This window comes from Crinia signifera, chromosome 2 (genome assembly GCF_055691185.1).
Source record: "Crinia signifera chromosome 2, ASM5569118v1, whole genome shotgun sequence".
Classification (NCBI taxonomy): Eukaryota; Metazoa; Chordata; class Amphibia; order Anura; family Myobatrachidae; genus Crinia; species Crinia signifera.
This window is the reverse complement of record NC_139218.1, coordinates 357,141,454-357,169,317: the sequence shown is the minus strand read 5'-3', so window position 1 is coordinate 357,169,317 and position 27,864 is coordinate 357,141,454. Positions and strand designations below refer to the sequence as shown.

At 47.1% G+C, this 27,864-nt stretch overlaps 1 protein-coding gene across 1 annotated transcript; it reads left to right on the top strand.

Annotated features, from left to right (window-relative positions):
• The first annotated feature begins 602 nt into the window (after positions 1-602).
• On the top strand, positions 603-25,160 carry ALOX5AP (arachidonate 5-lipoxygenase activating protein). Its single transcript, XM_083171309.1, is given in 7 exon segments — positions 603-795; positions 6,127-6,270; positions 13,192-13,262; positions 13,264-13,292; positions 21,296-21,366; positions 23,199-23,280; positions 24,478-25,160. Coding segments are annotated over 6 exon segments (486 nt in total). The 5' UTR covers positions 603-795; positions 6,127-6,200; the 3' UTR covers positions 24,641-25,160.
• The last annotated feature ends 2,704 nt before the right edge of the window (positions 25,161-27,864 follow it).

The following is a 27,864-nucleotide window of genomic DNA, read 5'->3' as shown; positions in this document are numbered from 1 at the left end:
TGACAGTGTCTAGGTCAACAATCAAAAGGTTGGCATGAATTTTTCAGTTTTTATTTTTTGTTGAGCCGACATGTGCCGACGCGGTGCACTGACATTCGGGACAGAAAAGTGAAAAACCCATGTCGATCTTTTGACTGCCAACCTAGACACTGTCGAACTAATGCTTGTGTCGACCTTAAGCATGTCAACCTTTAGTGTTTTAGCCAATGTATGTCGACCTTCAGTTGGCCCATCCAATGACTCATACCCTCCCAACCATATTGCTAAAGCAGCAGAGCATCACACAGCTTCCGTGGTGATATTTTTATGGTAAATTGGGCACTTAAAAAAAAATCACCCTGCTCATCCAGGAATAACAAATAGACCCCAAAATTCAGGGGTGTTTCATGAGAGGAGGAGGTCTGGGTGCAATCTCCATCGCTTGGCGTGGGCAGTGAGGCACATTCAGCCACAGTCCCTTTCAGTGATTCTGACTGTGGGCAGGATGATTCATAGGCAGAAGCACACTGGTCTGTACCGCTGGGGTGTAGGGAGAGCGGCACCTGGTGGAGGGCGAGCCTCAGGAGCCGAGAAGGAGAAAGATCGCACCGCCAGCCCCCTCTCCTCCCATCTCTGCTGCAACAGGAGCCTGGAAATGAGGGGAAGCAGCGCCGCAGGGTCGCAGAGTCTCCAACCGCACAGAATATGCAGAGACTTGTGGCACTCCAAAAATGGCCTCTGCCTTATAGGAGACAGAAGCCAGCACATACAGCACTACGCAAAAGTGGGGGTTCCCCCACTTTTGGCAACGAGCAGGTAACGTGCATGCTATCCAGGGCCACTTTCTTGCCCTTACCTTTCAGATTGTCATTCCGCTCACCCTTACATGTAATGAAAAAGGAATTACATACATACTAAGCCGTGTGTGATTACCTTGAATATGCTGCGCTGCGCAATCTTATTTAATTTTTGCTTGCACAAATGCAACGACAACCCCAAAACAATGATATCATAATAGACCTGGGGCTAAAAGCACCAAGTTTCAAAAAGTGATAAATTGGAGGCTGATAAACCACCTGCCAATCAGACCCTAACTGTCATTTTTCAAACCCAGTCTGTAACATGAGAGTTAAGAGCTGATTGGCTGGATGTTTATCGCCTCTGGCCACGAAGTGGACGTGGTGAATACTGTACATGGCAAATCATTTCCTGTACTTACAATTTAATTAAAATAAAGAAAAAATTCAGTGCAAAGAATACTGCAATATGGTAATATGACTGCATAGGCGCTGTGCAGCTTGGCGGCTATGTGTTCTCTGTGTGATAACTGTACTGTTCCTACTTATATTGTTACCTACCTGGCTGCTGCAATGACCAGTGGTGCCGCTGATGGCAGGGGCGGATTTAGGGATGAGGGCGCCCCTAGGCACAACAATAATATTTACTAAGTAGGACAGTTTATAGGGGCTGTATCTGCATGTCCTATCCATTTACACTCTATTTAAGATGGAATATAGTACAGTACAGTGGATATTTTGCATTTATTGGTACATTTTGGGCTGACAGTACTATCACAGGCATCCAAGTGCCGCCCCCAAACATGTGCCGCCCCTAGGCCGGTGCCTCACGTGCCTAATGGGAAATTTGGCTCTGGCTGATGGCTGCCTAGGCACTGTGCAGCTCAGTGGGTATGTGCCCCCTGCGTCTATATCCCCCATGCAGTGGCGTAGCTTGTATAAGGCAGCCCCCGCGGACGCTTGGAGGAGTGGGGGCTGCGTGGGCGCCAGCACAGGACACTGACTGGCAATCATCAGATTCATCACTGCTGCCGCAGTGTGCCGCCTGCCGCTACCCGCTGCGTCTCTATGCCTCAGCTGTGTGTGTGAGGTGAGCTTAAGTTCACAGTCCCGGGCTGTCTGTGCAGGTCCTGCGGCAGCCAATGAAAATCCTCAGAGCCACACTAACCAATCACTGCAGCCAGCAGCTTCATCCATACGCTGCCTGAGACCTCTGCACTTCGTTCCCTGGCTGCATCATCCTGAGAGACGCAGAGTTCCTGCAGAGCCGCTGCTCCTAGACAGACACTACAGCTACATGGAGCCTGTAATAGCGGCTACATACTTCTCATACAGGGGTCTTTCCCCCGGCCCTGCAGCCACACCTACACTCGCAGCCCTGGATCATACAAGTGACAGATCCCTGTGACTTTGCAAGCCCTGGATGATGTAAGTCCAGGCTGAAAACAAATGACAGGTGTATATACACACCATACACATCCCAATCAGGGGCGTAACTATAGCACTGCAGCCCCCGCGACCGCGGGGGGGGCGCTATGCATGTGCGGGCGCCGGGGGCTGCAGTGCTATAATTACACCCCGCCGCCCACCGCACCAACCCCCGCAAACCCCCCCATCCCCAGTCTTTACCTGTGTTCAGTACCGCTGGTCCCGGCTCCCTTCTTCTGCTGAGGACCACCACAAAATGGCCGCCCCCATATAGCAAACAGTTCTCTGAAACTGTCTGCTGTATGGGGGCGGACATTTTGTGGTGGTCCTCATAGCAGAAGAAGGGAGCCGGGACCAGCACGTACTTAACTGAACACAGGTAAGACTGCGGGGGTTGGTGTGGCGTGCGGCGTGCGGCGCGCGACGGGCGGAGGGGCGGGTAAGTGGCTGGGCGCCCTCCCTTTAACGGCGGGGGGGGCGCCCAAAATGTAGTTACGCCGCTGATCCCAATATTAATACCCCACCCATTCCTAAAAATAGCAAGTATATACAGCACAAACAATATATAATATACACACACATACACCTACATAGGATCTGGAACACATATGACACGTATACAGTATACAGCAACATACCTCCCAACAGTCCCGATTTTATCGGGACAGTCCCGATTCTCAGGGCCTGTCCCACCCGCGGGCGGCAGTGTCCCGCGGTGTGGGGGGGCTGTTGGGAGTCCCCCCTGTCAGCTGCTAAGCAGCGGGGAATAAACACTGTGCGCATGCGCACAGCGTCTATTCCCGCAGCCAGGGGGCTGGGGGCATGGCTAGAGGCTCACAGAGCCTCTGGGTCATGCCCCCATAGCGTAAAAATGGGGCGTGGCCTCGCGGGAGAGCTGCGAGTATAGGCCACGCCCCCAAATTAGGCCACGCCCTCCGAAAATTTCAACGCGCCTACGGCGCACAGCAGCAGCGTCCCGCCTGCTGTGGTGCCTAAGTTGGGAGGTATGCAGCAATACAGCAAGTACATTAATCATAAAATATATTTACCACATACAGCAGGCATACACAGCACATAGGATCCCTATATGTGTACAGCACATAGGATATACACACATACATATATACCACAGAGGATCCCTACAAACATACAGCATTATGGTGTGTGGTATAATATGTAATAGGTATTAAGGCATTTGGCATAATGCAAAATGGGCATTACAGTGTGGCATAACATGTCATGGGCATTATGGCATGTGGAATAATATGTAATGGGTGTGTGACATGTAGTAGGCATTACGGTGTAAATTCTTGGTGCACTTCCCCTATTTTTAGATTGTCTGGCTCCTACACTTTCATCCTGGCTCCTAGATTTTACAAAAACTTGTCGAGCCCTGCCTTACAATATATTTTGTAGTGCCATTGTGATATTCATATATCATACCTCCCAACAGTCCCGATTTTATCGGGACAGTCCCGATTGTCAGGGCCTGTCCCGCTGTCCCACCCGCGGGCGGCAGTGTCCCGCGGTGTGGGGGGGCTGTTGGGAGTACCCCCTGTCAGCTGCTAAGCAGCGGGGAATAAACGCTGGTCTATTCCCGCAGCCAGGGGGCTGGGGGCATGGCTAGAGGCTCACAGAGCCTCTGGGTCATGCCCCCATAGCGGCAAAATGGGGGCGTGGCCTCGCGGGGGAGTCGCGAGTATAGACCACGCCCCCAAATTAGGCCACGCCCCCAAAAATTTCGACGCACCTTCGTCGCGCAGCAGCAGCGTCCCGCCTCCTGAACTGGCTAATATATGTGTGTGTGTATGTGTGTGTTTGTCCAAAAATGGAAGGGGGGCAGAATTTTTTTGGCTGGGAGGAGCAACATTTCTAGTTACGCCACTGCCCCCAGGGTACTTCTAGCGTATACCTGTATGTGTTCGCATATCTGTCACTGTTTAACTGTACCTAACTGGCTGTTGCACAGCAATCCAAAGTCCAATTCCTAGTATACGCAAGTATACCTGGCCAATAAAGTTGATTCTGATTCTGATATGTACTACATGGTTCCACCACAGCTGCACAGCCACTGGTCACCTTGCCTGACATAAGTGTTTGCAGAAATGTCCAGTAACGGAACTACAGCGGGACACAGATCTGCAATACAGGATGTGCGTGGTCAGAGGGACCTTTCCTGCCTCACCATTATTACATAACGGAAGTTTCAAAACCTCAGATGAATTTGTGAAATTTCTGGTTTCCTTTTTGCTGTGTAGTTATTTGATATTATTTACAAAACATCCTAAACTAGATAGCAAGCGTGTAAACCCTTTGTAGCAAACATGTATTCACAGTACTGTAAAGCTTCTGCCCAGACAGACAGAAAGACACTTCAGGAAGGAGCTTGGTGTATAAAATGTCTGATAAGGGAAAGCGATAGTCTAGAATGATACCCTGTAGATAATGAATGTAATGGAAGACTTGACCAGCCATTAGAAATAGAAAGGAAATGCAAAGAACAGGACTCTTTTATGAAGTAGGGCAAGGGGGTATGTCAGGTCCAGCCATTTTCATTGGCCAGAGGGCTAATATTGCTGTAGTTTCTATAGAAACAAGCCAAGCCCCAAAGTTCATCCATGACCTTGCTTCACCAAGTTACTGACGAATAGAGGAGGAAGTGGGGCCCTCAGGTAGTGGCTCCCACTGGGGATTCCCCCTACTTACCCATTGGCCAATCCGCTCCTGGAGATGGTCACACACATTACCAGAAGAACTTTACTGTTCTCATCTAAAGAATAGAGAAATGGGATAGGTCCGTCCTTGATAGGGCCTGTAAGTGATGTTGACCTAGGCATGTGCCCACAGACCAATAGAGACAGTTTGCTGTAAACCGAAGTGATTAGGCAGCGGCAGGGGGGAGACATTCGGCCAGGTGGCGTGCAACGATATGCTGCTTGCTATGTAGCGAACGCCCCCTGCTTAGTGAGCCATACTGAATCAGGCCCTATGTACTAAACATAAGGCTGCATACATACTGGGCATTTGTGCCCAACGTGTATGCAGAGCGATGATGGGGAAAATCCCTGGGCTGAAAATCGCTTAGTGCATACACACTGAGCGATTTTCGCCCGTCTAACCAATTTTTGCTGGGGTGGACGGCTTTCCATAGCATGATGCATTATGCTGGTAATACCATACCATACCATACCATAATGCTAGTAATACCATACCATACCATAATACTGGTAATACCATACCATAAATTATAATGCTAGTAATACCATACCATACCATAATGCTGGTAATACCATACCATAATGCTGGTAATACCAGCAAATGAGTGGCTACAAGCCATAATGCGGGAGCACGCATCTGCAGCACTAATTAGCTTTCTGCAGGAGAATAATAAAATGATGCAGTAACTGCAGTTTCTACATATTGGTCCTTATTCTAGTTCACTCTTAGAGGCAAATTCCTTAGCTGGACAAAACCATGTGCACTGCAGGGGGGCAGATGTAACATGTGAAGAGAGATTTAGCTTTGGGTGAGTTATTTTGTTTCTGTGCAGGGAAAATACTGACTGCTTTATTTTTACACTACAATATACTGTAGATCTCACTTTGAAGAAAAACCCCACCCAAATCGAATTCTCTCTGCACATGTTACTTCTGCCCCACCTGCAGTGCACATGGTTTTGTCCAGCTAAGAAGGAATTTGCCTCTAAGAGTGAACTAGAATAAGGCCCAATGTTAGGGAAAAAACTTGATAACTAGGCACCTTTATCTCACAATACTTTCTCAGCTAATCCTGCTGCTTCCCCTTCTAAAGGCACTGAAGATTACCTCACTGTAGTTCTCTTCATGTGCAAATAGGCTTGCCAGGCTGACAGAACTCAGACAGTGATATGTGTGAGATTAAACAGAAAACTTCCTCTTTTCAGCAGTCTCTTCTAGATTACAGCGTGACACTAGTCCCCTATCCAGCTCTCAGTGCTAGGACCATTACAGCTGAGGAATGGAGCAAGAAATTATCGGTAATATTGTCCTTTTGGCAATTGTGACATTGATCAGCGTTGTACAGAACGGTAAGAAGACAGTCGTTGGGTAGGGATTTGGGTTTGCTTATAGTACAGGTTGAGTTTCCCTTATCCAAATATCCATTATCCAAATTATTCCAAAAACCATAGTTTCCAGAATGCACTTCTTTTTGTTGTTGTTGCTATAAGCACTACTTGGGGCATCTGCATTTGGTACTACTGGGGACATGTGTAACTGGCACTACTGGGTACATGATATGTAACTGGTGATACTAGGGACATCTGTAACTGGTACTACTGGGGACATCTGTAACTGGTACTACTGGGGACATCTGTAACTGGTACTACTGGGGACATCTGTAGCTGGCACTACTTGGGTCATGATATGTAACTGGTAATACCAGGGACATCTGTAACTGGCACTACTGGGGACACCTGTAACTGGCACTACTGGGAAAATTATATGTAACTGGTAATACTGGGGACACCTGTAACTGGCACTACTCTGGGGTCATGATATGTAACTGGTAATACCAGGGACATCTGTAACTGGCACTACTGGGGACATGATATGTAACTGGCACTATTAGGGACATCTGTAACTGGTACTACTGGGGACATCTGTAGCTGGCACTACTTGGGTCATGATATGTAACTGGTAATACCAGGGACATCTGTAACTGGCACTACTGGGGACACCTGTAACTGGCACTACTGGGAAAATTATATGTAACTGGTAATACTGGGGACACCTGTAACTGGCACTACTGGGGTCATGATATGTAACTGGTAATACCAGGGACATCTGTAACTGGCACTACTGGGGACATGATATGTAACTGGCACTATTAGGGACATCTGTAACTGGTACTACTGGGGACATCTGTAGCTGGCACTACTTGGGTCATGATATGTAACTGGTAATACCAGGGACATCTGTAACTGGCACTACTGGGGACACCTGTAACTGGCACTACTGGGAAAATTATATGTAACTGGTAATACTGGGGACACCTGTAACTGGCACTACTGGGGTCATGATATGCAACTGGTAATACCAGGGACATCTGTAACTGGCACTACTGGGGACACCTGTAACTGGCACTACTGGGAAAATTATATGTAACTCGTAATACTGGGGTCATGATATGTAACTGGTAATACCAGGGACATCTGTAACTGGCACTACTGGGGACATGATATGTAACTGGCACTATTAGGGACATCTGTAACTGGTACTACTGGGGACATCTGTAGCTGGCACTACTTGGGTCATGATATGTAACTGGTAATACCAGGGACATCTGTAACTGGCACTACTGGGGACACCTGTAACTGGCACTACTGGGAAAATTATATGTAACTTGTAATACTGGGGACACCTGTAACTGGCACTACTGGGGTCATGATATGTAACTGGTAATACCAGGGACATCTGTAACTGGCACTACTGGGGACATGATATGTAACTGGCACTATTAGGGACATCTGTAACTAGTACTACTGGGGACATCTGTAGCTGGCACTACTGGGGCATGATATGTAACTGATAATACTGGGGACATCTGTAACTGGCACTACTGGGACATCTGTAACTGGCACTACTGTGGACAACTGTGTTGCACTACTGGGGAAATGATATGTAACTGGTAATACTGGGGACATCTGTAACTGGCACTACAGGAGACATCTTCATTTGGCACTACTGGGGACATATGTAACTGGTAATACTGGGGAGCTGGCGGGGTATTGCATAGGAACCTCTTATGTATTACCCCCTTGGCCTTAAGACCAAAATGTACTGTAGTGACATGCACGCATATTTATAAATATTTTTTAATTCCTAAAATAAAGTCGAATGTGGATAATACTGGAATAGAAAACCATTTTTGTTATATAATGAAAGAGTGGCAGTATTCAATGTGAATAATCGTGATGTGCAGCGAATCCTGTTTAGGAGGGCTGGAGCATTCGCTGTCAGCCCTCGCTGTCGCCGTATTCAATGCCGCAGGGGCTTGCTGCCTCTGACGGTGAATTTTAACCCCTGCAGAGCTGGGGGAGGACAGCAGGCCGGGAGATGGAAGCCTGCCTGCCTGCGCCGGACACTGTGGGTCAGAAGCAGGGCTCCTGGGGACACAGGCAGCAGAAACTGCCCCCCGGGAGAGCTGGCAGGGGACTGGGGTAGGCAGACGCTGCACTGCTCCCGCTAGTGCATATGTAATGAGAGGGAGCAGTGTGAAGTGAATATATGAATATATAATGAGCGGCTCTTGGCCCCCTGCTGGCTGTTATGTGTAAAAAAAATAGAAAATTGCCCCTTCACAGAAAAAAAATACTGATTTTTTTACACCAAATTATAAAAAAAACGGTACTTGTGTATTATCACGGTGCCCATTACGTAGTTTGCGTAGTGGTGTATTGAGAATACCAATACACCACTATGCTGGCTACGTAAACTACGTAACTTGTTCTGGAGCTGTGAGAATACACAATGCTTCATATCCCCACTATCCACGTCATACCCCCAGTATCCACGTGGGCGTGGAGTTAATGATATAAAGTGTGGCAAGCGCAGCGAGCCACTGAGCCCAAAGTGTGGCAAGTGCAGCGAGCCCTGTGAGGGGACGCGTATCCCCTCGCTGCGCTTGCCACACTTTGTAAAATTAACTCCACGCCCACGTGGATACTGGGGGTATGATGTGGATAGTGGGGATATGACGTTGTTAGTGGGGGAAATCTGTGTTGTGTGTGTGTGTTGTGCTTTATACTTACCCTCCTCCGGCCTGGCCACCGCGTCATCACGATCCCCGCTGACTCGCCGCGATCTACCGATGCACGGTCACTCCCCGGTGGCAGCATTCAGTCCCCCTCCTCCGGCACTCGCAGCGGACAATGTACGCAATTAGCGTAGTGCTGCTGGGGGAGCAGGGAAACCATGCAGGGCACTACGCTGAATCACATACATTGTACATTACGTACATTGCGGGTGCCGGGGAGTGACTGCCGGAGGAGGGGGACTGAACGGTGCCGCCGGGGAGTGACCGTGCATCGGTGGATCGCGGGTAGTCAGCGGGGATCGTGATGAATGATGGACGCGGTGGCCGGCCTGGAGGAGGGTAAGTATAAAGCACGACACACACACAATCAACAACTGTATTATCACGGCGCTGGCTACGCTGACAAAATACCTTAGGTTACATTGAAAACATAGCGTAGTCGGGCGCCGTGATAATATACAAGTACCAAAGAACCCTTTATTTTAAAAGATCACAGTTCAGTTCACCATAAAAAGATGGCGATTGCTACACGGTGACAGACGGAGAAAATAACTTACTGTAGAAAGCAATTTGCCATCTGATCACTCACGGCGAACCACATTGAAAAACCCATTGAAAAACCACAGCGAATTAAGGCGACTATCAGACGACTAATTGTCCGTCATTCACTGTTCGCCGCCGGCGAATATTGCATGTTGAATGGGGCGAATCAGTTTTTCAGTAAAAAGATTCACCTTAGAGCACGAAAATAGCACACATTCGCCGTAGAACATGGCGAATCAGTCTCATTGAATACTGCCCTATGACTTGCGTACATTGAGACCTGGCGGTGCTATAAATATTAATAAATAACATAGCTTAGTCAGACTTGGGCAGAGACACATCCTGACATCAGGCCTACTAAATTGGGACAAACCAGCCTTCTATGTCCTACACTACCACTTTCAGGAGAGCTCCGACCAGTGGTGGATATTACCTATGGACTGCAGCCACCCAGTAAAAAACTACCACCCTGCTCTGCCTCACTGAAGTCAGATGCAGTCTGGGAGATTGCACTGGCTTCACTGCGACTGGCAGTGACATTCTATTGGAAGTCCAACCTGCCAGTCACCCACAGTAAAGGCAGTCCCATTGGGAGGTGTTCCCTCCTGGGACTTCCAGTCCGGGGCAGGCTGCAATAGGCAAAGAGCTGGCTTCCTATAGGAATCATAAATCATAAATGTGTAAAATAGTAATGCAATTTTAATACTTATGATTTATGGGAAGCTGGTGATCATGCTGTCATTATGATGGGACTACTTTTATTTGAAGGCCTAGCGCTGCAGCTTAATCCTTATTACTGTTTAATGGCCAGTATATGCTTAAAGGGAAACAGCCCATGGTTGCTCCATAATGTCACCTTCCTCCTCCCTCCTCACTCATCTCTCCTCTCCTATTCCTGCACTAAACATTAAAATACTTAAAAACTGATCACTAACAATCTTACCTGTAATCAAATGCCACCAGCATCAACATGTGCTTCCTGCTCTAGCGGGTACAGGGATCCAGGATAAGGAGCAGTGTTGTGCTCTGGGTTACAACTCATCGGCCCTTATTCTGGTTCAATCGCAAAGGCAAATTCCTTCTCAAATGGACAAAATCGTGTGCACTGGCGGGGGGGGGGCAGATGTAACATCTAGTGCTTGTGGCTTCCCATCATAAAATATGTGAACAAACAGAAGTGAATCCTGTCCATTACCAAATAACGGACCATAAGGATGACATATAAACACAATTTACTCAATTCAACATATGTCAGATGTGCAAAAGATCTGATAAAAATGCTAGTGTCGCTCACATTTGTTATATAAATTTGAATAGATGTTTTTTTTTAAGACTTGATTTTATTTCCTATATAAGTTAAACATTACAGGTCATTATACGGCCAGATGTATCAAGCTTCAAAAAGTGATAAAACGGAGAGAGATAAACAACCAGCCAATCAGCTCCTACCTGTTATTTTTCAAACCCAGCCTGTAACATGACAGGTAGGAGCTGATTGCCTGTTTGTTAATCACTTTCTGTTTGATCACTTTTTGAGCTTGATACATCTGGCCCATAATGAGGAAAAAAAATGTTTGCTTGGTAATTTTTACACCTATTTTGTCAAATTCACAATCAATTGAAATATTTTTCTGCATTTCTCAATAAGAAACTTTTGGCCTAGGGGTGCCATGGAAAAATCACTGATACCCAAGGGAAAAAAAGTTTGACCACTGTTATAGGACCCAGTGGTGGAACATGTAAGTGTTTGGCCCAGGTGCAAAAATAGGTACTTGTGTAATAACTGGGCGCCTGATTTTTTCATTGGGTCGGAAAAATCAGTTGCATTGCATCGCATGGGTCCAAATCGCATGCGATGCGATGCGACCAACACGATTTTTACATTGGATCCAATGTTAAATGGTCCCTGAGACCCGATTTTACATTGGGTCCACTGTTAAATGCCCCCCAGACCCCATTTTAATAGTATACCCACCCTGATGGGTAATTTCTATGTGAAATGCCCCCCATTGTTAACGCCACGCCATGAGGGGATGCGGATTACTTAACATGTCATCTGATCGCATGCCTTAAGTTAAGGCATGCGATAAAAAATCGGGCGCCCAGATATTGCACAAGTAGTCAAAAATATAATTTGGGTCCTCCTCCAACCAAAGTTCACAATATGCCACACAGCAGTGGGTGTCAATGCACCTGCTGCACCAATGGTAGTTCCACCTCGGAATTTTACCGCCCAGTATCGCATTGAAATATGTGATACTATCGCATGGATGTGTCATCATGCACACACAGGGACAAGGCTTCAAAAGGAGCCCGTCCCTGTGATGCACACAGCCGGGTGCTGGGGGAAGGGGGGGGGGTTTGGGCATGCGCGGTTAGCGCTGATGGCGGCAGTGTGGTCTGTAGCCCAAAGGCTATAATGGGTTACCGCCATCGCAGAATGGTGGTAGCCCAGGAACCCGATGTTGATACATCGGGCAGCATTGCGTCTCCCTTAAAAACCTATTGGGAATGTGGCATGTGGCGGAGCAGGAGGAATCGCAGCAGAGAACGGAGATTCCTGCTGCGGTCCCTCCCAATACATTCAGGTGATATCCGGATATCCGGGTGTTTTGGGATTTAGCTGCAAATATTACATAATAAATGGGCCTCTATAGGAGGAGATGTACAATTTAAGCCTTGAAAAGTGAGAGTGAAGTGGAAAGTGATAAAGTACCACCCAATAAATTCCTAACTGCCATGTTGAAAAATGTCAGGAGCTGGTTGGTAGGTAGTTTATCACTCTCTGCTTTATCACTTTTCAGGGTTTAATACATCTGGCACGATATATAAGGTAGCAGGGGCAGAATAGCATATCTCGCAATATCAGCAATGCCCGGGATCGCTTAGGGGTAAATTTACTAAGATGGGAGTTCTATTGAAGATGGGCTGTTGCCCACACAGTGCAGGTACAAAAATCCCCCCCCCCCCCCCACAGTGCCAAATACATAAATGCCCCCACAGTGCCAAATACATAAATGCCCCCACAGTGCCAAATACATAAATGCCCACACAGTGCAGGTATAAAAATCCCCCCCCCCCCACAGTGCCAAATACATAAATGCCCCCACAGTGCAGGCACAAAAATCCCCCCCCCCCCCCCCCCCACAGGGCCAAATACATATATGCCCCCACAGTGCAGGTACAAAAATGCCCACACAGTACCTGTGCCAGCGACGAGGGAGGGGGAGTGGGGCCGCTGCTGAGCGGGTGGGTGCTCATCAATTTCCGTGTGTGCTCGGGCCCTCAAGCACCCACAGAATCGGCACCTATGCATTCTAGGGTTAATTTTGTAGGGAGCCAATTAACCTAATAGTATATTTTTGGATTGTGGAAGGAAACCGGAGTACCCGGAGGAAAACCCAGGCAAGCACAGGGAGAATAATAATAATAATAATAATAATAATAGTGTCCTATTTCACAGCTGTATCTTGATATTTTATCTATACAGTTAAACAGTTACACAACCTGATTTTTATTCCACCCACGTCCAGCTTCTTGTTAGACATCATCATTTGCTTTGAATCAGTACTCAGTATATGCATGTTTTTATTCCTGCTAGTTTATGTACATACCAGGTATATCACTGTCTGCTCTGTTCATATTTTAGTATCATTTGCGTTTAAAGTGGAACATGAATCAAAGAACCATCATTCAAAGAGCTTCCAGAGGATCGGCTCCCCCCAGCTTCGAGAAAGTGTACACAGCAAAGTGAGTTTATGTGACAAAGTAATGTTGTTTTATTACAACGCTTAATCATTTTAGACAGTGGCGTAGCTACCGCTCCGCAGCCCCAGCGGTGGCGGGGGGAGCCGGTGCCACGGGGGCGCAGGGTCCTTGTGCTGTGACCTGTGGGGGCTGTGCCTGCTCTCCGGCCGCTCTTAAGCTGCCGCATTGTTCCCCTGCACATACCCCCTGATGCCACATGCCGATGCCCGCCCGCCTGCAGTGCATTACTGGGAGTGTGGGAGGGGCCGGCCACTTGCCTGTCCCTAGTGCTGTCCTGGACCTCTGCTGCTACTGCTTCCCACGCGCCACGTGCTAATAACTACTACTGTAGGTACTGCTGTTTTGCACTTAGTGTACCTGCAGTCTTGAGATGCCGCTCCCTCAACTCCCGACTCCCACCCCTTCGTGGCTGTGCTCCTCCAGCCTCATTTCAGGCTGCCGCCTGTCATTACCCTCCCCTGAGTCCGTCCTGCTCCGTTTGCCGGCTGCTGTTTTTATACCAAGCTGCAGGCAGCCCCCCGCGCGCACATACATCCAGTGCCTGCGCTCCCTGCCCAACACCCGCCGCTCTGGCACCTGACGGTGGTGATTCTCCCCCCCCCCCCCCCCTTTGCTGAGGCACCCGGCGACTGTCTTCCCACAAGCGCAGGGACCCCCTGGGCCCTGCATTCTTCTCATCTGTCAATGATATTTCTGTCAGCTTTGGCCAGCCTGTGTACATGCAAAATGGTAAGTGCCAGTGTTTGTCCATGTGTCAGCATGTGTCTGTGTGTCACTGAATGTCTGCATCAGTGTGTCAACATCTTTCCATGTGTCATCAACTGTCTGTGTGTTTGTATGTATCAGCATCTGTCAGTGTCTATGGGTCAGCATCTGTCTTTGTGTCTGTGACCACATTTGTGTCAGCACCCATCTGTCTACATCAGTATCTGTCTGCGTCAGCATTTGTGTCAGCTTCCATGTGTCTGTGTCATTCTGTGTGTCAGAAACCGTGTTTCACTCTGTACCAGCGTCTGCCAGTGTGTTAGTATCTGTCTGTACGTGTGTCATCAACATCTGTCCATGTAGCAATGTCCAAGTGTCAGCATCTGTGTCTGTGTCAACATCTGTTTGCTTATCAACGTCCGTGTGCTAGTGCCAGCATTTGTGTCAGCTTTCATGTGTGCACCAGTGGCTATATGTCTGTGTCAGCATCATCTATGGGGGGGAGGGGGGCGCTAGAATTTTTTTGGCGGGGGGGGGGGGGGGGCGCTAGAATTTTTTTGGCAGGGGGGCGCAAAATTTCTAGTTACGCCACTGATTTTAGAGCAATATGTAGTATAAAAAGATTTTCATGTTTACAGATATCATACTCACATTTAAAATGGGTTCAGTATTTGAATTTTTTTCTATCATTGCCAATTGTTTTTTTTTTTTTAAATAGGTAAATATATTAAAATAAAAAACACAATAAATACAACAAACATTTTATATACCTGCAAAATTGTTTAGAATTTTTTTGTTTGAGTCATTAACAAAATATGTTTTACTCTGCCAACATCTGCAAGTCATAATGTGAATCAATGTTCCCTAATGTCATGCCCAGTCCCTTCAGACGGATCGCGTTCAGCGTCGTGGCGTAGGGGATGGCGGCGTTAACAATACCGCCTCTGGCATCCCACCTACCGCCAGTAATTTCAATAGAAAAGCCGGACCCAACAGTTGCTTTTCTGGCGCGGTATATGTGATGTCATGCCATCACTGCCACTGAAGTGAAGAAAAGCCACTAAGAGAAGAAGGCTTTGTGCATGCTGAAGATGATATATTCTACTTATACATGTATGTGTGTCATACATGTATAAGGAGTACGACTGTGTAGCGTAACTTGAATAAGGGGCACTACTGTGAGTCATAATGTGATTAATATGTGGCATAATATGAATCAGGGGCACTACATGTGGTAAATACGATTGTGCTGTGTGGCATATTATGAATAGGGTTTTTGTGTGACCACACCCCTCCCTTGTGAAACCACTGTCCCTTTATTAAGTATGGCAGGTAGGGCACAAATTTACAGTTTGAAGTGGGTCCCGAATGCCCCGGCACTGACTTGGTCTCAGTCTAATGGGGAAGGGGGGGGGGGGGGGGGGGGGAGACTGAGACAGGGGAAATGAGTTCCACCACCTCTCCAGGACCACTTTAAGCCCTGGCTGTAGTGATGATAATAATACAATATTCTAGATATGTAGATCTTGCTAATAAGAGCTACAGGTACTTGTTTCCTAGCAGGGCGCCCACTAAGCTATTTGCTTAGTGGGCTATTCTGCATAGTGAAATCGCATCGCACATCTCATCGCATGGCTTTTTGTGCCTTGCGATGTGTGCGATGCGATCTCAGTATTTATTTAGTTAATTTATTCACTGCACCCTGAGTGAAATCGCATCCCAGATGAGTGAGATGAGATGAGATCTCAGTAGTTCATATGGTAAAATACCTAAAACAGCACCACTCTCCACGTCACCCCGAAGCGTGGAGAGCGCAGCGGTACGCATCCTCCGACCTTTTCATACCCCCACTATCCACGTCGGCGTGGAGTTGATTTTACATAGTGTGGCGAGCCTGAAGCAAGGCGAGGGTACGCTGATTACTTTACATGTATTCCGCGTCCCCTCGCAGGGCTCGCTGCGCTCGCCACACTATATAAAATCAACTCCACGCCGACGTGGATAGTGGGGGTATGAAAAGGTCGGAGTATGCGTTCCGCTGCCCCTCGCGGGGCTCGCCACGCTTCGGGGTGACGTGGAGAGTGGTGCTGTTTTAGGTGTTTTACCATATGAACTACTGAGATCTCATCTCACATCTCACACCACAAAAAAGGGCTATGCAATGCGATTTCACTCAGAGTGCAGTGAATAAATTAAATAAATTAACTACTGAGCGTACGTAGGAAATCTGGCCGCCCTGCTAGGAAACAAGTACCGAGCTACAATTCCATTTGTAATTTGCCATGAAAAAAAAGTAACCGTCTGAGACCCTAGGCTTCCCAGATGGAGGCACAGGCACTGCGTCACAATACTGACCTACATCCATGAGATACAAACAGTGAGTGGGTCTTGAACCTGCAACCCCCAGGCTTCCCAGGCATAGGCTTAAGCAGTGCGCCTGTCCTGTAGTTGTCCATAGCTCTGAGACCCATGAGCTGCTGCCAACATTCTATTGTAGAATTCTGCTACTGCCAACATTATATTTTTGAATTCTGCTGCTGCCAACAGTCTATTTTAATATTCTGCAATGGCCAGCAACCTAAAACCACCCACTTCAGTGATCCAAACAAAATGTGTGCCACAAAATGCTGTATATGTCCATAAAACCTGCAGAAATATATAGCCAAATGCAGGTGCATATAGCTATTTTTTAGCTAACTGGGCATGCGCCACATCATACATATGCAGACATATACAGTATATACCTTTTTAGGCATTTTTTAAAATTTATTTAGTTTTTATCTCCTTCTTGCAAGAAGAAAATTCTAAAAAAACAACTGTATGTTAGATAAAGTGTTTTTAATAAAAGAACCTAGACTATATAAAAGTAGCCTGATTTACACAAACATCAAAATCGAAATGTCTGTTGTATCATTTCATTCTATCAATGCCTTAAAACACCACTGCTAAGCCAATCTCCTATAACACACATTCACAATGCAGCAGCGTGTAACAGCGGCGCCAGGAGACTGCCACCAAAATCCTAACAACAATGTGGATGCCAATATTAGAATGCCAACTGCCGGGATGCCAAACAGAAGTATGTGTATGTGGGGGGGGTTGTTTAGGTTTAGGCACTAGGGGGGCATAGGGTTACAGACGCTGAATCTCAGCCAATCAGCATCTGGCCAGTGTTTTTAATTTCAGCAGCGCTTCCCGTGCCGCCGCCCAGCAAATATCGCTACTCAGTTCCCATCAGCCGCACGGTCCGTGCTGACTTAATGCCCAGTGTCACAGGAACCTCGCTGCCTGCCCCACACAGATGGCGCTTTCCAGTCACTGCTGTTCGGACTGAACCCCGCTGTTCGCCCCCTGCCACCACCACCAGCTGGCCAGACCCAGCAGCCCACCCCCTGCTGCACGGGAAGGAGGTCCCAGGATGAGTGTTCGGACGGCCAGCACGTCCAGCCACCTGCTCGGGTACGATGCGCAAAGGACCGCGCATCAGACCCGAGGGGACATCAAACCAAGCTGATTGTGACGAATCAGGCTGCATGATGTGGAGGAAGCTCTATTGATCATATTATATACCAGAGCTATTTCCATAATTTAAGGCACTTGTAATTGTACTCCCCTGCATGTGCCTATGCAGAGGTATTCTACCAATTATTTGTTTTCTTGGGTGCTTGTTCTATGCTATCTAGCTATGCTGCCACGGGCATATAAATACCCTGAAGCTGGGTTGATTGTTTTCCATTAAGGTGTAATAGCGCATAATAGATTTGCAGCCAAAATTTGTACTGAGACCTGTCCCCGATGCAGAGTGGACCCCAGCAAACGCAAGCGTGCCTGCGCCTGCATGGGGCAGGCGGCTGATATCACATGATGTCAGCACCCGCCCCTAATTTGGCCATCTCAGTGCAGCATAGAAGTAAGTCCAGACTTACTTTTATTTGCGAGGAGCGGAAAAATCATTCGATGGTGAGTAACCATCAAATGATTTTTCCTCTCTGCGGCAGCATGCGTGCGGATGTGTGAATATACACATCCACTCACGTCGTAGCGCGGTGATTTGGGCAGTGGGGGAGGGGCATTTTCCAGCAAATATATGCAGCCTAGCGAGGTCTTATTTACCCCCTTAGAAAGGATGGTTAGGCTAACAAATTTAGGTGGCAGTGTAGAGAAGAGCCCCGGTGCTGGGACAGCTCCCCTGTGTCCACAGCGGGACCCAGCTCCATGTAGCGCTGGGATCAAATATCCGATCCCAGTGCTGACAGTATAGGAAAAAGGCGGCACGGAGCATTGCGGCGGTCGGGGCAACAGTTTGAATTTGTCGCCAATTCGGGCGACAATCCAAAGCACCGCAGTTTGAGTCTCCCAGAGCAAGCGCTGATTTGGCTCCCAATACGGGAGCCCTGATTTGCTCCCGAATCGGGAGCCAATAGGAGAAGCCAGAGGTGAGCCAATCAGTGCTCGCCATGCCTTACTCTGCCCTGGTGCACTTCTCTACAGCAGGGTTCTGGAGATAGGCTGTGGGCGGGGGAGGGAGGGGGGCAGTTTAGCATGTGGCGAGGGAGCATTGGGGGGGGGATTGGGGCAGGGGGAAGGTAAGTATATGTTCCTGACCTCTGTAGGAATTTCGTATGTATCCCCTTTAGACAGCTACAGTACAGTACAGTAGTCATATGTGAAAGGAAATTAGGGGAAGTTAATACTCTTCTTCATGGTTACTGGCTTTTTGTCTAACAGATTTGTAACAGGAACAATATGTAAATAACAGAACATGATCTGGGCCGATATCTTTAACCAGGCATCTATTCTCCAAATCTATTCAAATCGGCATCACTTCTCACACAGTTTTGAATTATACATATATACAGCTTAGTAACCACAAAAGTCAAAAGCAGCTGTCCCCTTCCCACTATACTGTATATGCAGCCAGTTCACAGCCTTAATCAGCCTTTAGCATATGCAATCTCAAAAACATTGCTCAGACACATCACAAGAGGGTTCGGGCCGCACCCTGGTGTCAGTCTTCCAAGGGATGACACCAATATGCCGTCTCCTCCGGGTGCAGCACTGTGACATTATCCTGCAGCACTCAGCTCCTGTCACTGAAAAGTAGCCGGCAGTGCTGGGAGAGCACCCGGGGCAGCCTGCACACACACCCAGAGCAAGGTAAATTGGGGGCTTCACTTGTGAGGCCATACCTCCTTTAGTAGCGTGTCACATGGCCATGCCCCTTCCACAATGCCACGCCTCTTTTCAGAATATGCGCATGCAGTCAGCCTTTTGTAAAAAATGGGCTAGGGTGTTGTTGACATTAATGGTGGTGCAAGCACAGACCATTGATGGTAATCAACTACACTATATGGTACCATTGATGGTTTTACCATTGTGTTTTTGGCCCATGCACACCCATGGCAGCCGCCATCTCTGTGCAGCACTGTAAACACCAGGGGAAAAAAACATCGGGCTCCGGCTACCATTAATGGCAGTGACCCATCTGGTTCTCTGCCATTGGCCATAGACTATCAAAGAAAAGCATTGATGTTTGATGTACATCCCTAGTCACGTGGTCTCAGGTGGCGTCACAAACCCTGTGCCACCACTGCCACTTTATTATTAATTATACATTGCTTCAGTGATGTTACTGATTACTAGCAAAGTGATAGGCTAGGCTCTTATAAACATTGGTCCAGCCAGCCAACTGGGTACCGGTTATGAGCACATGGATGTAGAAGCTAGCAGAGGAGATGCCGATGCCCCCTCCCGGGGTCAGGACGGACTCTTCACTTGTCCCCTTAGACTAATCATGTGACAAATGTGGAATCTGATGTGTGTTTATTGCATGTGTCTCTGTTTTGTGTTCAAAGTTTTTTAATTACATTGCCTGGACTGCATTTTTTTAAAATGCACTTTATCGCATAAGATAGAGCACTCTGGATAAGCAAAATGTAAATCATATGCAGAGTATAATGGCCACGTGTCCCTCTGCTCACCTACTCCCCCTGTACTATAAGCTCCCACCCACTCAGCAAGGGCAAACCGCTTCCCCTCTTTACCCCACCTCCCAACAATTATACATTCTGAACCAGGACTGAAAAAGCACTTCACCCCCTCTGCTTCCCTTAACCCACACAATAAATCCCTCCCCCATCAGCTCCCTTTTTTTTCATATTTAAACCACAACCATGTTTGCAAATCTCTGCCCCCTTATAGGCCTACCAGTTTGATATGCAATGCAGCAATGAGTATTACTGTATTCTTGTTAAGTGGAAATTGCTTTGCATATGTAAACAAATGTAACGACACAACATTTTATGCATGTACAGGTTTGCAAATATTTGCATAGCACATTAAGTTCACCAGGTCATGTAGACTAGACACATGTGATGGGTACATAGGCCATCTTGGCTTTATGACATTGCTCAGGTCCTGTGCAAGAGCAGTTACGGTACTTATGAGTTATCCGGGCTCCCGATTTTTTGATTGTATGCCTGTTAAGGCATACAATCAGATGCGATGCGATATCGCATCGCATCGCATCCGACCATCGGATGCGATGACCCGATTTTTCCATAGGAATCAATGTTAAAATGGACTGAGTCCATTTTAACATGGAATTCAATGGAAAAAAGGGGTCCTTTTCATACCCCTACTATCCAAGTGGGCATGGAGTTGGATATAAATCTGTGGCGAGCGTAGCGAGCCACCGAGCCCGAAGCGTGGCGAGCGAAGCGAGCCCCGCGAGGGGACGGTATTCCGTGTCCCCTCGCGGGGCTCGCTACGCTCGCCACACTTCGGGCTCGGTGGCTCGCTACGCTCGCCACAGGTTTATATCCAACTCCATGCCCACTTGGATAGTAGGGGTATGAAAAGGACCCGATTTTCCCATTGAATTCCATGTTAAAATGGACTCAGTCCATTTTAACATTGATTCCTATGGAAAAATCGGGTCATCGCATCGCATCGCATCCGATGGTCGCATGCGATGCGATGCGATGTCCCGATCCGACCCGATTTAAAAATCGGACGCCCGGATAACTCATAAGTACCGCAGTTACTTATGATCCCCGGTCATCCCTCCCTCTATATTGTGTGCTTGTGTATACAGCCACCTACGTAACATTTTACTGCTTAAAGGTGACCCAAATATGTGTACCTTTACAGTGGCCCAGGTAAGGTATACTACCTGGTCCACTCTAATGATTAGTTACATGCGTTACCATTGGCCCAACGTGCTTCAGAAATTAACCTTAATTCCTTTCCTCTGGATGTTTTTTTCTTATATTTTTCAGTCAAAACTGCATAGATGCCTACCCTACATTCCTGGCTGTGCTGTGGTGTGCTGGAATATTCTGCAGCCAAGGTAACATAAGCTAGCAATCTTTCCTGTTTAAAAAGGATGGCTTAGAACCAGGGGTTAAAGTGAGGGGGAACGGGGTGGAACGGAGTTCCACCACCTCTAATGGCGAGGTGGAACATTTTAACCTCCACCTTAGCCCTGCACATCTATTTTGCAGGGTGATGCCAAAAACCCTACCACTGTCCCTGTCTCTGCCTAATGGGGGTATGGCAGGTATGAGCTGGCAGGTATGAGCTGATTGGTTGGCTGTTTATATCTGTCTAGAACCCCAGCATAAATAACTTTTTTGCTCTGGGAATATCAAGCACCATAGATAGAGGGCAGATGACACGGCAACGGGACTAATTTGGTGCTTTATGCAAGAAATTAGCTGATGGCATACACATGGGAAGCTACTATTGGGGTAAATTGCATTCGCTCCGGGGGTTTGAGCATGTGCGGCTATGCGCATTCACACGACCCCACCATCGGAGATGGGGTCGAATTCAGACCTTATGGAACAAGTCTGAATCAGCCCCTTAGTGGGAGACTTATCAAACCTTGCAGAGAGTTACAGGGCGGGATGTTCTAACATCCTCTGCCCTGTATCGCCGGGCACCGCATTCTTAATAATCGCATATGCTCTAACACAGAGGTGGGCAACAGGCGGCCCGCGAGACGCTCAGGTCTGGCCCGCCACGCTGACCTCTATTGTTATGACAAGCGGCACGACTAGCATTGGCCGTTTGTCATTTAACAGGCAGACGCAGGGCTTAAAAAAGTGCGGTGCCGTCGCTAATGTCTGCCTACACCCGTCATGCACAGCATCACTGGGAGTGTGGGAGGGGATGCGGTGACGCAGCAGCTGTGGCAGCCGCCTCCCCGCCATTGGTTGGTGTGACCGCGTCCCCTCCCACACTCCTAGCAATGCTGTGCAGGGCGGGTGCAGTCAGGTTATGGCGGGCGCATGTAAATCTGGTTACAATCAAGCACAAATGGCCATTTTCTAGAAAGGGATTCTGCATGACGTGATTTCTGGCAGAAATATTGGAAGACCAGTGTAGGCAGAGAGGAATTGAAGCTGGCAAGTCTGCATCTTGGAAAGGGCTGTGATCTAGAGTAGTACAGAACAAAAGCACTCAATCACTGCAGCTGTAAATAGGAGGCAGGGAAACAAATTCACTGCAAGAGAGACACAAGAAAGTGTTTGGAAGGAGAATTAAAAAGCATTGGTGAATGGGATGAAACCATCCATGGAAACTGCAGCAGAGGAAATGACAGAACTAAGCCAGGAGAGAAAAGGTACCCATAGGGTTCTTGTATTAGGCTTTCATTGGCAGGTAGATCTAATTTTGTGGCCCTTAATATATACACACAAGATATTTTGTGTGCGGCCCTCGAATATTTACGGGAATTCTTAAGCGGCCCCCCAGCCAGAACAGTTGCCCACCCCTGCTCTAACTTATGCGATTATTAAAGCAAGGGATAGCTCTTGCAATAAGAGCTGTCCCTTGCGATGTCTGAGACCCGGGAGTCTGTCTGCGCATGCGCAGAACGCCGGGTCCAGCCGCAGGGCATGCTGGGAGGGATCCTGCTGCAGTAAGAAGCCCATAGGCTTCTATAGCATATCGCCAGCAGAAACTGGCGGATTCCTCTACAGCGGTGCCCCGGCGGAGGGGTTTTTATTCATATGATAATGTGGTAAAACGCGTTCAACCCACAGCATGTTACATGCCATTAGATGATTGGTTGGTACTTTATCTCTCATCTCTTTATCTAGCTTTGATTCTACTGGTTCTTGCTTTACTCAAGTCTCTGTGTGAAACTGAACATTTTATTTCTATATTTTAATTTAGCACCTGCCGCCTTTGCTGGCCTCATGTATTTATTTGTCCGTCAGAAGTACTTTGTCGGTTACCTGGGGGAGAAGACACAGAGGTAACATCATATTTCACTGACTGCTTCACTCTCTCAGTACTGTTTAATGTCGCTTGTCTTGTAACAAGGTTGCAGCTATATGTTGTGAGGGTGCAGACTTCATCTGATCTCTCAGGTAGACACGAGCCAGGTATAGATACATTGGAGTTTTATTTGGTTTAACAGGTAAATTTTCAGTAACATAGGAGTCTCAATACCGTAACAGGCACAGTAAAGAGTCATCAAGTGGACACAGAATTCTGAGACGTGTCAGGGTAGAGAATGACAGTGACCTAGATCTCCTACACATACACACTACCCAATGTTGGCCGCAGCCGCGGGACGCACATATTGAGTGTTTACACAGAACGATATCAGTAAACTATAGGTTCAGTGACATCACCGGGACCCGCTGAACATGTGGGTCGTTTGACTATATCGCCAAATTGACCTGCATTGTTCAACAGACAGGAGGGGTCGTTAACAATGCACAGGAGTGAGCATCGATAATGATATTAAACGTACATATTAAAAGTCCTTTCTGAGCGATATCTTTTACTATATCCTCTAGTGTGTATGGGGCTTTAGATAAAGCCTCTATCTTTTATACCCCATTTAAACCAGTCATGGAAGTGACAGTTCCCCTATCAGTTAAAGCAACCTGTTTGTAGTGGGACTATCTTTAACCAATTGGCCCTTCTCTACACGATTTCAACCTATCGGGTCGATAAATTGTGTGAAAGTGTCAAATCGTATAACATTTACTTCTGATCCGATGCGCGGTCCCACGCATCAGATAGGAACAGGAGATGGTCGCTGCTGGACTAACAATACATCAGAACCTTGGGCAGTGAATGGGACTGCATATGATAAGGCTGCATGCGATACCTCAAACTAGTGTATGGGGGGCCTAAATACCCGACATTTCCACACAGAGGCCATTATGTAAGAAGTTTACATCTTTAATTATTGATATGGCGGCAAAGAAAGCACATGCTTGTATCAGCACCAGAACCCGAATAAGCCCCACTAGCTACCTAGTCACTTGGGGCAGGCCTGCTTTGAGCAATGGGAATTTCTCATGGGGAACTGCCCATAATTGCTATATGAAGCGGAGGGGCGGGAGACTCTTCTATATAAATATATATTTTAATTAAAATGTATTTAGGCTACTGCTATATATTTTAACTGTGCTTTTTAATTATCATTTTGTCTTAGCACTCCCGGCTATGTTTTCGGAAAGCGGATTATATTTTTCCTGTTCGCCATGAGTCTGGCTGGGATTCTGAACCATTACATTGTATACCTATTTGGAAGCGATATGGGCCAGTATATAAAGACAGTCAGTGGAACCTTCACTCCGTTACTGCTTATACCATAAATGGAATATCAGTTGCAAATACTGTGACATTAAACATGTAATCTGTATCTTAATTCTTTCTTTAAGGTTGCTAATGTTTCATTCATTTTAAATGTTACAATTTCTTTACAAAATTAAATAACCTTTGACTGTTTACCTTGTTAGTGTTTATTAATCATTTCCTTATTGTTACAGACTTTTAAGGGTTTGAGATGTTCTATAAGCGCGGTACTTGACATGACTAAATAGAAAGAACTCGGTTATAGGTTAAAAACCACTTCTTTGCTGAAGATCATATCATTTTTATTATTTTTTAAAATATTTTTATTGAAGCAATAGCACTGTACGATGTGCATACTGAGTATACATTGAAACGAGGAGAGCATTTCAACAGTTCCACAAAGTGTTAATAAAGTATTGTTAAGTAAACTAGTTACAATGATATTTTTCGTCTTTACTCATGTAACAATCTGGGTATGTCTTTAACATATAGGTATATAAGATGTACACATTGTATGTAGGCATTAATGTACAGAAATTACAATGAAGGATACAACAATAAAAAGAGAAAAGGAATACTTATAGTTGTCTGACACTCACTCGATCATATAATTTTTTAAAGCACTGTATAATGTGGTCAGTCCGTCCCGTCTGCCATATCCTCTCTTGATGCTCCGAGGCCTGACGTCACGATGTAGTGACAGCCCCGGCACAAGAAAAAGAAGAGAGAAGCTGACAATGGGCCTTGCTGCTTGCTAGCGCTTCCGCTGCTGCCACCCAGCACTACTGAGGGCACTCCCTCCAAGGGACCTGCTACTGCTGCCCGGCACTGAGGGCACTCCCTCTAGTGGGACATTCCCGGTGATTCCTGTCTCATCTCTCTCCTCTCTCTGCTGAGATTCCACTCTTGCCTCTCCCTAAACTCTCCTTTCTCTCTCTCGGCGGGATGTATCAACATACATCTCCGCCCTTCGCACGGCAGCCGCCGCGATGCTACCGCATATGTACTAACATATGCGGCCAGCATCGGGCTGCGGTAACGGAGACCCCCGCGATACCTGTGATGTTGGCTGCAGGGGTCTCCGTCACCTACCGGCGGCTGCCAGCATCCCCCTGTGTCTCCTCCTCCCCCCTGAAGCCGGATGTCCTGCCGGCTGTCACACCAGGGGGAGGAGATGATCACAGGAGGATGGGAGGGGGTGGGCGCGCGGACGGCGTACGGCGGGCGGCGAAAGAAGCCCATAGGCTTCTATAGGGTATCGCCACCCAGAGGGTGGCGATACCCTGCAAAGCGAAAACGCTGCGGACGTATATTGATACATAGGAAAATGCCGTAAAACGGGGGTTTTACGGCATTTTCCCTTTAGTAAATCTCGCCGTCTCTCTCTGCTCTCTTTTCTCTCTCTATCGGCTCTCCTTTCTCTCTCTGGGCAGAATGTACAAAGCAATTGTGGTACATCCCGCCGCACATCGCATTGATACTAATCGCATATGTACTAACATATGCGATTAGTATAGCAAAGGGCAGCTCTTGGGACAAGAGCTGCCCTTTGCGAAGCAGCCGGTGGAGGTTGAGCGGGACCCCACAGCTCTCCCCCTCCTCCTGTGCCCGGCAGCCTCCTGCTCAGTAGGGATGGCCATCGGCCATCGATGATTCAAAATCATCAATGGTTCATGGACGATATTGAATACTTTTGCCATTGATGGAGAGAACCAGATGGTTTTGCTTTTTTTTTTTTTCTTTCAAAGTGCCGGGACACGGAATATAGCTCCACCCCCTGACACCCGTGAAGCCCCGCCCCTGTGTTTTGATTGGCCCACAGGCCAATCAATCAAACACAATGGATGACCATCGATATGTAAAAATATCGATGGTCATCGATTGTATAGTTTAGCACTGTTGATGGCCAATTGCAGAATTGCCATCGATGGCAATCATCGATGGCAATGGCAATGATGGCCATCCCTACTGCTCAGATGGCTGCAGGGACTGCTGGGCTCCTCCTCCCTGCACCCAGAGGGTGCTAGGGAGGAGGAGGTCACTGGTCCGGGCAGCACAGCAGGATTTCATGCCCTACCATCCACTAGTGCGTGGTGGGATAATAAAATAGTGTGCTGAGTGTAGACGAGGCACCGTGCCCGAAGCATGGCGAGCGGACGCAGTGCTACATTTCAGTGTCCATGTCGACATTCGGGACAAAAATTTTGAAAAACCTAATGACCCTGTCTACCTAATGACCCTGTCAACCTAACCCATGTCGACCTAGACTCATGTCAACCTAATGGGGTTGATCAAATGACTGTCGACCAACGTGCTGGTGACCTAATGATCCATACCCCCTTCTACATCCTGGCAGAAATTAATTTCTTATTGTTGGAATAGGCGCTATAAGAAATCCTATTTCTCAAGTCTTAACCTCAGTTCACAGTAAATGGGCCCCTTATATTGTTCTGCTGATTCACAAATTTTAGCAGTTACCATAATGTCATCTGTTTTTACATAAATGTGTGCTTAAGTGTCTTTTTGTATATAGGGATAGATAGATAAATAGATCGATCTATAAAAGACAGACAGACGGACATCTCTGTTATCAGTAGGTGGTGTGTCTGATTAAGTCTTACTGCCCCTGAGGGGCTGACATTCAGCAAAATAGGGGAACCAAAATTCAATTCTATCTTGCCTCCCCAATTGATAGGCTGCCAGCTCATGAAAATGCTAATACTTTTCCTATGTGACAAATTTTTTTAAATTTAGGTTAGGTATAATATTAATAAAAGTTCAGGATCATAGAATCTGAATATTGAAAAGCATTTACCTAGAATGGCCACCATGTGGCGCCAAAAGCAAGCACTGCATAGGTTGGATGTTTTCACTGAATGCATCCACTCTTAGGGCCTAATTCAGACTTGATTGCAGCACAAATTTGTTCTCGAAATGGGAAAAACCATGTGCACTGCAGGTGGGGCAAATGTAACATGTAACACCATAAATTAGGGACCCTTGCATACGTTGCAGATCGTATGCCGGTTGTATGATTGTTGAAACGAGCGATCGTATGCGCTATAATGCGCATAGGATCTCCGACTGATCACACATGCACACAATCGATTGCACGACCGAGAGTTCAGGCCCGATATCGTTCTAATGTATGGCCAGCTTTAGATTTGGAGAGTTATTTTGTTTCTGTGCAGGGTAAATACTGGCTGCTGTATTTTTACGCTACAGTTTACATTTCAGTTTGAAC